This window comes from Pantherophis guttatus, chromosome 8 (genome assembly GCF_059756535.1).
Source record: "Pantherophis guttatus breed Tessera chromosome 8, ASM5975653v1, whole genome shotgun sequence".
Taxonomy (NCBI): domain Eukaryota; kingdom Metazoa; phylum Chordata; class Lepidosauria; order Squamata; family Colubridae; genus Pantherophis; species Pantherophis guttatus.
The window spans coordinates 16,314,368-16,326,529 of record NC_142070.1 but is presented as its reverse complement, the minus strand read 5'-3'; the positions used below and the strand labels follow the sequence as shown (position 1 = coordinate 16,326,529).

General features: G+C 39.1%; 1 protein-coding gene across 1 annotated transcript in view; it reads right to left on the bottom strand.

Annotated features, from left to right (window-relative positions):
• Positions 1 to 9,067: 9,067 nt before the first annotated feature.
• The window catches only part of CCSER1 (coiled-coil serine rich protein 1), an 852,922-nt gene continuing 849,827 nt past the window's right edge, over positions 9,068 to 12,162 (bottom strand). Inside the window, exon 10 of the mRNA XM_060686954.2 lies at positions 9,068 to 9,654. Within this exon, the coding sequence (XP_060542937.2) occupies positions 9,169 to 9,654 (486 nt within the window). The 3' untranslated portion in view covers positions 9,068 to 9,168. The remainder of the gene's footprint in view (positions 9,655 to 12,162) is intronic.

Genomic DNA, 12,162 nt, shown 5'->3' with positions numbered 1-12,162 from the left:
TTCAAGTTGCCCAAGGTTGAGAAACACTGCTCTAGATGTATAAAAATGGATTTTTTAAAAAAAACAAGCTTGAGTCTAAGGACAGTATATTTAATGGATTTGCGCTCAGGAGCAAAGACACACACACACACACACACAATTGTCTAATGATAAAACTAAATGGGATAAAGAAACCTATAAGAGCTTTTTCTAGAGTTGAAAATGATGCTGAAGGAAATCATATTGATTTGCCCAGTTCTACCTTTTCTCCAAATCTGTCCCATCTCATTACTTCACTGATTTTAAAAAAAAAGAAACAGGAAATCTAGCTTTACAAGTATATTAATTTGCAGCGTACCTAGGCTGGTATATTAAACAAAATCTGTAGCAGAAAGGATACCAGAACTTTGGCTGCAAAAATCCTTTTCCTGTTAAAGGTAAAATGACATTAACAACCTATGGAAGCTTCTTTGGAGTTCCTTTCTTTGTCCTTTTATTGGGGCTTCTTTTTCCTTGCATCAAAGACGTTACCAACACTTGTTGCAGCTTTTTCCCCACCCTTGTTTATTAAAGAACTGATTAGAATAGGATGTCTTAGAAGTCCCTTGATTGCATGTCACCTACAGCACCTCTGTGCTGTTATTGTCAGAAGAGCTAACTGACAATCTGTCATTCTTCCCATCAGTCTTGTGCGAAACATCTGCTCTTCTCTCAGGGTTTAATCTTGTTCCTTGGCTGACTGATACTAGAAATACTGGCATTTGTGTTTCTGATGCTCTTTTCTCTCTCTCTCTCTCTCTCTCTCTCTAGCTGCTTCCAAAAATGGAGTTGGGAAGAGCAATATGGCAAGGTACACCACTGCTGTTAGAACAGGATAACAAGCAAGAAAAAAAAAAAAAAAGCCAGGGATTATTAAAAAGAATCTGACAATGTAGCAGGGCAACAGTGTGAAGAGAGCCACGTTTCTCCTCTACCTAATTCTGCACTCTCCTTTTCACACGTATTGAGAGATTTTGAAAATGTGATTTATCTTTTTTTTAGAAAAGGGCTAATTAAGAGGGCCCAGCTCTCTGCTGTTCTGTGCTGCAAAAGACAAAAAATCTGTTGTAGCTGTGTCACGTTTGATGTTTTGCTGCCCCAGTGAAACCAAAACATCAAACGGGTAAACAATATTTGGTATAATCCTCAAAATATTTGTTCAAAACCAACATCGATCGAAGGGAGGTTTAGCCTCTCATCCAGTCCTGTGGAAGAGACATAGGAGTGAGCTCATATATGGGTAGAACTATGAAAATACACAGGCATAATACATTAGGAAGAAGATGGTACCCTTGCCTGCTTATAAACCTGGCATCATAGCACAAACCCACCTATTCTGTAGTCAAGGCAGACATTCCTATTATGCCTTAATATTCCTGCTTAAATAAAAGATCAATCACTAAAGAAGATGCAGTGATTTTGCATTTCCGCAAGATGTACCAATATATGGTGAATTTTTAAGGGGAAGCTAAACTAAATGAATACAAATGCAATATGCGTAACTTAGCTGATCACAGTGAGCACATGTCTGGCTGGCATGATTTGTTCCATGTTCCTTTCGCTTCTCAAAATTGGCTGATACCCAGCTGCTTGTGTTTATTGACTCGCTGTTGTAAAAGCTAAGAAAGGGTGCTTCACACAAAAGCTAAATTATAACGGTGGTGTTTGGCTCTGGCGTAGCATGTTGTATTAACCTAGCAATTATGGCTTATTCAAAAATCATGATTAAACATGGCCCACGTGATGAACAACCTAGCCAACAATATCTTACTGGAGGCTATGGGTTCATGGCTGAATTGACCATGAACCCAGTAACGCCAGCCTAGACTGCATTAGGTAGGGTAAAATTCAAAGTAACATGGGAGCAAAGTCTATATCTGATGTTTAAAAAATATTATGGCCAATTGCAAATGTGAGAAGCATCGAAGTTGAAAATGTATATCAATTAAGGCTTTCTGGCCTCCAACTACATCAATCAACCAACATGCAGTTAGGGTAGTTACTAATGCATACTTACTGCATGGTGCAGCATATTAAATCACATTGAACTGCACATGTAACCTTACCAGGGTGGAAGTTATTATCTAGTATTTCTGGGATCTAAATTGGTAACTTGCATTGCATTATAGCTAAATCCCATTCATTCGATTGGCACATTAAAGCATCATCATATTTATGGATTGTGTGGCATTGCAGAAACAACCATTTTTGTTAAATGTAAGAATTTATACAAATGTAAGAATTTATACACATAAATTTGTAAGAATTTATTTGTAAAAGGGTTCATATGATAAGGCTTTCTTTCTTTCTTTCTTTCTTTCTTTCTTTCTTTCTTTCTTTCCTATATTAGAGTTGTTTAATATTTATCAGTCTGAATAACAGTTCACAGTATCAAATAAGCAGAAAATGAAGGCTGGGAATGAAGGCTTGAATGAAGGATGGAAATAAATAAACAATCACATGCACACACACACCTACACTTGACCCAAGCATTAAAAGGAACTAACATGGTAAAATAATTAAGAATCACACAAATCTTGTCTGCGATCAATACTTATACCAGCACTCAAATAGTTTTGATTTACACGTAGATTAAACTGTGATTCTTTGGAAGATAATTTTTAGTTTCCTTGCAGTACTGAATGTGTTTGCCTACAGGGAACATTTAAATAACTGCTTAGATCTTTGGATCGACAACAAGGCTGTATATTGAAAGGGCTACACTGTAAAGCACTCTGTAAAGACAGAGCCAAGCATTCAGCGTCAGAATCTTAAGGCAGCTATCTCCTTCAGTAACAAACAATGGTTCTGGCATCAATAGCATCAATTAAGGAAGATGGAGATCCTGAAACATCTCTTTGCTCTACTATCTAGAAGAAATTCCACATATGCAAACTCTATGTTCCACCTAAATGTCTGGATGTCAGTCATCCAGGTCATGGTTGTCCGAAAGGTGTTTTTTCAAGAGGCAACTGGACTTTGTTTTTTCCTTGAAGACATTTCACTTCTCATTCAAGAAGTTTCAGCTAGAACTCAAGAAGCTTCTTGCATGAGAAGCGAAATGTTTTCAAAGAAAAACGAAGTCCAGTTGCCTCTTGAAAAAACATCTTTGGGACAACTATCAAGAGCCTTGGTAGTACAGTGGTCTAAGGCACCCTGTTATTAAGCTGGTTATTAAGACCAGCTGCCTGCAATTATTGCAGGTTCGAATCTCGCCAAGGCTCAAGGTTGACTCAGCCTTCCATCCTTTCTAAGGTAGGTGAAATGAGGACCCAGTTTGTGGGGGCAATAAGCTGACTTTGTATAAATATACAAAAGAATGACGGCTATTGCTTAGCGCATTGTAAGTCGCCCTGAGTCTCCGGAGAAGGGCGGCATATAAATCAAATTAAAAAAAAAAAAACTATGTTCCATACTTTCGGTAAGTATGGGTGAAACGCTATGTGGTTTTAGAAGCCTAGGATAGTGGATGTGATTTCACTGAGCTATGGCTGCAATTTGAGAAACTTGGTTTACGTAGGAAAATACCCGGTTGAAGAAAAATACATACAAAAACCTACGATAAGAGAAGAAAGTAAATACTTAGCCTCTACGGGGAGGGAACATATGGTAAGGGTGTGGCTAACTGATGAGGACCAATCAGGCCGAAATAGATCTATATTAGTCTCCCAATAGGCAGCAAAATGCTTGCTTGCTGTCTGAAGAAGCCTAGGATAGTGGATGTGATTTCACTGAGCTATGGCTGCAATTTGAGAAACTTGGTTTACCGCATTTATATTTGCTGATAAAGAAATAAAGGGAGACTTTTCCTTATCAGCAAATATAAATGTGGTATAAAATGGTTTGTCGTGAATGCGACTGTTTGAGGGCTCCTGGATTGGAGCTGAAAGGTGAAAGGGACGCAGTATGCTCCCTCCCACATGCTGGGGTAGACCAGGTGCCTTGATAGAAAAATACACACACACACACACACACACACACACACACACACACACACACACACACTGATGGAGGGATTTTAAGCAAAAGCTTATCAGTGAGATTTAAGATCTTTATATTGGTAGAGGTCAGAACCATTTTTTCAACTGTGGATATTAGTTTTGCAGCAGTGGAAGCACATGAGGTCCTAGAAGCTATAACATACAGGCAGTCCTCAATGTACAACCACAATTGAGCCCAAAAATTTCCATTGCTAAGCAAGACAGTTGTTAAATGAGTTTTGTCCCATTTTACGCCTTTCTTGCCACAGTTGTTAATTGAATCACTTCAGTTTACCTGGTTGTAAAGTGAATCTGGCTACCCCATTAATGGTGATCACATGACCCCAGTACATTGCAGCCATCATAAATAGTTGCCATTTGTCAAGGGACTGAATTTTGATCACCTGATCATAGGATGCTGCAAAGATTGTGTCAAAAATGGTCATAAATCATTGTTTTCAGTGCCATAGTATCAGTGGTGAAATCCACTTACCTACTGGCTTGGGAACGGGAGCGCGCATGGTCAGAGGGTAAAAAATGGGACATAATGATGTCCCGGCGGGTGGGCGGAGCCTCCCACCGCCAGCACTACCGGTTCGTGTGAGCCGGATAGATCCGGCTGGATTTCATTGTACCTTCAGTCACTAAATGAATGGTTGTTTGTTGAGGATTAACTGTAGTGCAAATTATCAAAAGCACCATACATTGTGTAACTTTACTGATGCTGTTGCATCAGAACATTACTGATTTCTCTTTATAAAAACTCTCTATGTATGAAGGATGGTAGCCCTTTTCTCTCTATGAGAAAAATAAAAATGTGTCAGATTGCAATAAAAACTTTTTCTTTTCTTTTCTCTGAAAAGATTCTGATTTCCTTAAGACATCAATTAAACCATCCCCTCTAATCTAAGTGTCATACTCGACAACAACAGTTCTGGAATAAACAATAGAAGTTTGTATGTTTGCTCATGTGTGTGCACATGCGGGCACACACACACAATGCACGCAGAAAAAGACACACATACCAAAACCACATGATTTTTGGCTCGTCAGAAAGCTCGGCTCCCTTGAAAAAGATGTATAACTCATTTTTACATGGCACTGCCTTACAAAACTAGAGATCTTTTTCAGTACAAAGGGTTCCCATTCATTGAAAAAAATGTCGGCATGTGGTTGTTTTATGTGTTGTATTATACACAAGAGTATATTGCAAATGACCTCTGCTTTGGAGGTGTTACTATTGTACAATGTTACAGTATATAGCTGCCAACCTCTCAGGAGGCAGTACCGTTTGCGGTATTGTAAGAAATACTATACGAATGCCGGAAACACAGATAGAAAACAGGAGCAAGTGGATATTCTTAGCTTACAACCCTTGCTTTAAGTATTATATTGCTTTTTTTTTTTTAACAGCGAAATGAATTTTTTAAAAAAAATTAAGAAAATTACAGAGTTATTTTGTCAACGGCGTTATGTAATTTTTGAGACATAACAAAAAAAAAAAAAGACAATATCCCACCCACCTCAAGACTGAGACTTTAGATGTGCATAAAATGGAAGAGGCACCTTTATTTATATCCAGAAAAGAATTATTTTTGACATTGAAATGCTAATTGTACATTATCAGGATGGCTGCAGGACTTCAAAGAATTCCCCTTTCCATAAGCCACACTGAAACCCATTGTCATCATGTATCATATATATATTTCATTAACAGGAGATATACTTCTAAATCAGAATAGTGAAATCCTGATATTGAACAATTGCTGGGCTAGTTTTTTGTTTTTTGTTTTAGTTTTTAATAGAGCAAGTATGACCTTACTAAACCCAGGTAGTCCTCAACTTACACCCACAATTTTGGTTGCTAAGTGAGAAATTTGTTAAGTGAGTTTTGTCCCATTTTCCTGCCTTATTTGTTAAGTGAATTTCTGCAGTTGTTAAATTAGTAACAACTAATTAAGTGAAATTGAGGGACGCGGTGGCTCAGTGGCTAAGACGCTGATCTTGTTGATCAAAAGGTTGGCAGTTCAGCAGTTCGAATCCCTAGTGCCACATAACGGGGTGAGCTCCCATTACTTGTCTCAGCTTCTGCCAACCTAGCAGTTCAAAAGCACATAAAAAATGCAAGTAGAAAAATAGGGACGACCTTTGGTGGGAATGTAACAGCGTTCCATGCCCCTTTGGCATTTACGGCCAGCGAAAACAGGCTCCCAAGCTCCATTTGCAGCTGCAATGGCCTCCTGCAACCCTCTGCCACGGCCCTCCCAAGCTCTGTTTTAGCTGGCAGAGGCACCTTGGCAGTGGTAGGTTCTCCCGGTTTGCCCCAGTTCAAGCGAACCAGTAGCGGTGGTGGTGGTAGGCTCTGCCCACTCACCCAGACATCATCAAAAACATTCTGTGTATGCGCAGAAGTGCCATGTGCTTGCAAAGCAAGCAAACACGCCCGCATGCTACTGATAGCGAACCGTTAGCGCCGGGATTTGAAACCCAGATTGGTCCTTCACTGTTTCCAGGGTAGCCCCACGGGCCAGATCTAAGCACCCCGTGGGCCAGATCTGGCCGGTGGGCCTTAAGTTGGACACCCCTGTTACAGATAGTTTCATGGAAGCAGCAAATCTGTTCCATGCTTGACTCTATAACCAATCACCCACATGAGTTTACAGAGCATGAATAAAAAGTGGACCATTGTCCTAGTATGCTATGTCAAGCAGCTTATTGTATTAAGCCCTAAAATACAACCTATGTTTTGTGGTTGCATGGGGAAGTGATTTTGGGAGGAATGGGGATGAGGCTGTTGTTGAGGAAGGAAGGGATAAATCTGTCGACACATTGCTGTTCCAAGAACAATACGAATATCCATTTTGTATATCTTTTCTCAGAAAATCGAACACTGGTGTTACTATATAACATATAGCTTGATCTTGTGTTCAGTTGCTACTGCCATCTCAAGCTACAATCTTAGCCAGACATAAAGGTGCATATGCCATTTAATATACTAGGGCTTCATTTATAGTAAACATCCATAGAATTGTACCATGTCTAAATTATAGGCAAAACGTGAGGAAAAATGCATTTTATAAAGTGGGGTTTCTAATTTGTTTAGAAGTTTTAAAACTTCTTGCCATGTCTCTTATCAAGTTGATGTGGGGGAGGGAAGGGTATATACTGAATTAAGTGGTCTTCTGAATTTTTCTTTGAACTTATGGTATGTTATAAATTAATTGACTCCAGGAGGGTCTTCTAATTTGACCTTATATTATGTTATTAAATGTCACTACTCCCCTTTATGCAACAGTTAGTTTGGGCAAATATAAATACACCAACCAGATAAAGAAGGAAAACTAATTAGCATTCAATTGTCCTTCCCAAATGGTAAGTGGATTTTACAAAGCTAAATAAGTGAAAGATACAAACATCAATTGTGAGAAGATACGAACATCAATTGTGAGAGGATACAAACAATTGAAGCCCTTGTCGCTGGATTCCTATGTCTATGGAAGTATTTATGTCTGTGAGTTTCACTTTTACATCTAACAATTTTCCCACCTCAAAGTGAAGGTGGGAATTACAGATTGGCTTCTGTAAATGTAAGGGGCAGATTCAGAAAAAAATTTGTGCAATTAGGGTGCACAAAATATTGTTCAACAACGCTTACAATTCTTTATTGCACATTATCCTCCTTGGCTCATTTTGATATTAAAGGTAACAAAATCAACAACACATTCATTTATAATTAATTAGCTGATTTGATGCCCTTACTATTGTGGCTATTTAATGTGGTGATACGCAAGTTCTGACAAAATATTCCCACTTGCAACAATTTGGTTGCGAATTGCAAATAAAGTTGTAGTGATTTGCATGTCTCCACATGAGTATGTGGGAAGTCAGCTGTTATTAACCCTATCCGTGATAACTAAACTGATTGATGTTGGAATCCATCAACATTAGGACATTTTTAATCCATGTATTATGCCACCAACAATGCAGTATAAAATCTGCCACAACCCAAATTACAAAGAGTAGAAGCAAAATTGTTATTGATACTAAGCCTTGAAAGCCAAATAAAACCTTAAGTGATTTTCATATTATTTAATACTACCTTTGGAGCCAAAATAAGAAAAAAAATATCTCTGAAAATATTTGGAGATTTGCTTTTGAAGGTAATTCTAAATCAAATTAAAATGTGTTTTCAGATTTTTTTTTTAATTAATTGTGTGCCCCTAAATCAATTTGGATGATCTCAACACTTCGGCTCATGTGCAAAAACTGCTTTTTTTCTAATCAAATTGAACTGACCTAGTTTGCTGAATCTATGCAAATCACAATTTTTTTACTACTGGTTCTGTGGGCATGGCTTTGTGGGCGTGGCTTGTTGGGAGTGGCAGGGGAAGGTTACTGCAAAATCCCCATTTCCTCCTGATCAGCTGGGACTCGGGAGGCAGAGAATAGATGGGGGTGAGGCCAGTCAGAGGTGGTATTTACCGGTTCTCCGAACTACTCAAAATTTCCACCACGCTTCCCAAAATAATAAGATCTCCCCTTATTTCGGGGTTCAAAAAAATATAAGACAGGGTCTTATTTTGGGGAAAACACGGTGATTGTCTGTGTGTGTGTGTGTGTGTGTGTGTGTGTGTGTGTGTGTGTGTGTATACAAAGCAAAATGAAAGATGGAAGGAAAATCCCAAAGCCTACAATCATCTTCTTACCCCAATTTAGAAATTGTTACTAATTCTATTCATTCCTCACATTTACATCTACATTAACATTATTAAAAGAACAGAAGTGCTATTTGATATAGTCTTCAGAAATTGTAGGCAATCAAGTGATGGACAGCAAAAGGAAAAAAATAGAATGTTGGACCTCTTCTGGATGTTCAGTCAAGGTGTCCCATCCATTCAATAGGAAGCCAAGGCAGTTATATCATCAACTTCACAAAAATTTAGAAATTACAGTCTGGAGAATTCTGGAAAAAAAAAATTCAAATACTCATTAAAGTTAACATGCTAGCTCCCCTATCCTCCCCCCCTCCCCATCCAATCCCTGTCTTTATTTTACAGGAACAGCTCCAATTTCAGAAATAACCGTTATAAAAGGTAAAACAAATGGGTAGCAGCAGCTGAGAAGAATCGAAGTCAGTTAAATTGTCCACCTGAATAAATACTGACTCTCTTTACCCATCTTGCTGGCCTAAAGTCTGAAGTTCAGAGGTGTGAAGATTGTGGTGAAGGAACACGTTTTTCCTGCTGTACATGTGCAAAGAGATTGGTCCTCTTGGGGGTTGTCCAAGCCTTCCTATGAAGGTAGAGGGTTGTCGACTCAGCAAAGGTTGATCTTTTGAAGGGCCTGGAAAAATGGCGCCGGTATCAGCCTTGGCTGTTGATTTTGACACGTTTTGCACAACTCCTGTTAAGCCGTTGTGGTTCACCTCAGAAGGGAGGGCTTCATAAGAGTCTCTTGTATGCTTGATAACTTCCGCTATTTCTTTCTCCTTCAGGAGGTTGCCAAGACAGACACTTGACAACTGGCAGTTTTTGTTTTCACAGGATGTGGCTTGGTTGCCTGGCAAATATCTAAAATGGTCCTCTGTGACTGTATGTACTGATCTTTTGTCCTTTGTGTTGAGAGTTTGGCTCACCATTTTGTTTAGGTATGTAGCCTGGAGCAAAGGAAACAGAAAAGGGAAGGAGAAAAATATTAGAGAAAAAACATCACTTTTCAGCAAGGTTGCTTAGGGCACGCAAAATGTTCCTGTTAATCTCTGCAGCTACACAACTAGGTGTGTTTTTACCACATCTGCATTAAAATTAAAATCCCTGCCCATACCTGTAATACTCCGTTAAATGGCCATCATATTTTTTCCCTTTTGATGTTTAATTATCATTCTATATTTTAAAATGTCATCCTAATTTATTTTTTAATTTTAAATGTTAATTTTGAGACTTTTTTTAATTGATCGAGAGCCCCTCTTTGAAAGAGAGGTGCAATTTAAAACTACGAAATATAAATATAAATATATAAAATAGCAACGAACGCCAATGTCTGATTTTTCCTTGCAAAGATAAAGAATCTTAGAGGATTCAACTTTAAAAGAAACAACATTTCAGGTATATTTTTTATTGAACAAAGAATTTATTTATTTATCTCAGATGGACGGAAACAGTCAAAAAGGAAATCTTGTCCTAGTCTTATAATACCAAATTCGTGAATAACTCTAATATGTTAATATATTTATCAAAACATTCTTTCCAAACCATAAGACTTTTCTTCAAGTTGTTGTTAGCATTCTTTGGTACTGTTATGTAATTTGGATCTCAGCATTTTATTTCAAAGCAGGCATCCAACTTAAATTACAAGCAGCCCTCAACTTATGACAGTAATTGACCCCAGAATGATGGTCATAAGTTTTGCGAGTCGTAAAGCAAATCATCAAATAACCTCCCAAATGTTATGGCCTTTTTTTGTGTGGTTAATTGTTAACCAAATGCTGTGGTTGTTAAGCAAATCCATTGTCTGCAGTGGGTTTTGGGTTTTTTGCCAGAATGTGGAAGTAAATGTTGGTTTCCAGCAAAAAAAACCATAATAAATTGTAAAATTTGGATGCTGAAAACATCTGTAATTGTGGGTCAGTTGCCAAGCTCCCAAAATGCAGTCAGGTGGGGATCCAGCCATCGGAACTTTGGTTCGCAAGTTCCTTTTTTGGAGGATCATCATAACTTTGAACAGTTACTACCGGTAAGTGATTGGTCAGAAGTTTGAGGATTATTTGCATTCCAAATAGATGCTGTCTGATTTCTTTTTAAGCACATCCATTGTTTTAGATCTAGTGACAAGGAACCTGACATCTGTCTAAATTCACAACACCCTGGTGTAACCCTGGCTCCACCACCATAACATCTATCCTGAGATCCAAGTTTAACTCTCAGAAAAAGTTCTAAAGTAAGTTATGATCTCATCAATGGACAAATATACAACTGGAAAGATATAATTAGATTTCAGGAACAGAGACATCTAACAATATGAGATAAGTCTGAAAAAAGACAGCTAAACACCTGTCACCAGTGTATTCAGCCAGTTCGGACAGGTTCAGGCGAACTGGTAGCAGCGATCGCGGATAAGCCTGGTCTCTCGCCCTGACACTATGCCGTCCTATTTAGCCACGTTTTGGAGGCTGGGCACATGTGCAGAAGGTGCGTATGCAAGCAAAGCACATGCACAGAAGGCTGGGCACATGCATGGAAGGCGCATGCACAAGCAAATAGTATGCGTAGAAGGCCGGACGCATGCGTGGAAGGCGCACACATGCGCAAGCAAACGTGCATGCGCAGGGCAAACCAGTGGTAAAAATATGTGAAACCCACCTCTGTAAACACCACTTCTCTAAGAAAGAATGCTAAAGGCCTGTGTTGTGACCCAAGTCCAAGTAGGTATTATCAGACACAATGAGTTCGAAACAAACAGACTTTATTAGAACAGCTGAGAATTAACTGATTCTCAGCGTAGTCCAAACTAATTCAAAACAAATTCTTCATAACACAATTCTTCAGCCTTATCACCAACCTTGGTCTAATTAGGCAACCTGCCAAAGGCTTTTCTTGGCAAAAGTTTAGAAGCAGAAGTCGCCGACAAGAAATAAATGCAGCAAGACAAGAAATAAATCTATCAAATCTTTGTTTTCCGACAAAGAGGCCAAGAGCCATTGCTGGTCTTTTAAGCCTTATGGGAGGGGCCAATCATCTCTTGGCCTTACTCCCGAGTTGTCCTTTTTGCTTTAGCTGCTCTTGCCTTCTGGCAGCTCTTCTCATGCGTGGACTAGGAACAGGTTCCTCCTGTTCCTCTGCCTCTCTGCTGTCAGCCTCTAGAGGCTCCAAAGTCCGCACATCACTCCCAGATGGCCTCTGACACACAGCCCTCATCCAGGCCTTCCCCAGCCTCCAGGGCTGGCCAATATTCTTCCTCAGCCTACTCACTGTCCGACTTCGCTGCCAGCTCCGCAGGCTGCTGGCGGACCACAAGAGCCTGCCATGGTAGACATTCTCTACCTATAGTCACAAAAACTCGTGTTAATTTTTCTTCCCTTGAAAAAGTGTGTCATAATACCTGCTGCCAAATTCACATCTTCTAAATGTATTCGTGTTGATGTTGTCAAGTTAAAGAATAACTGAAT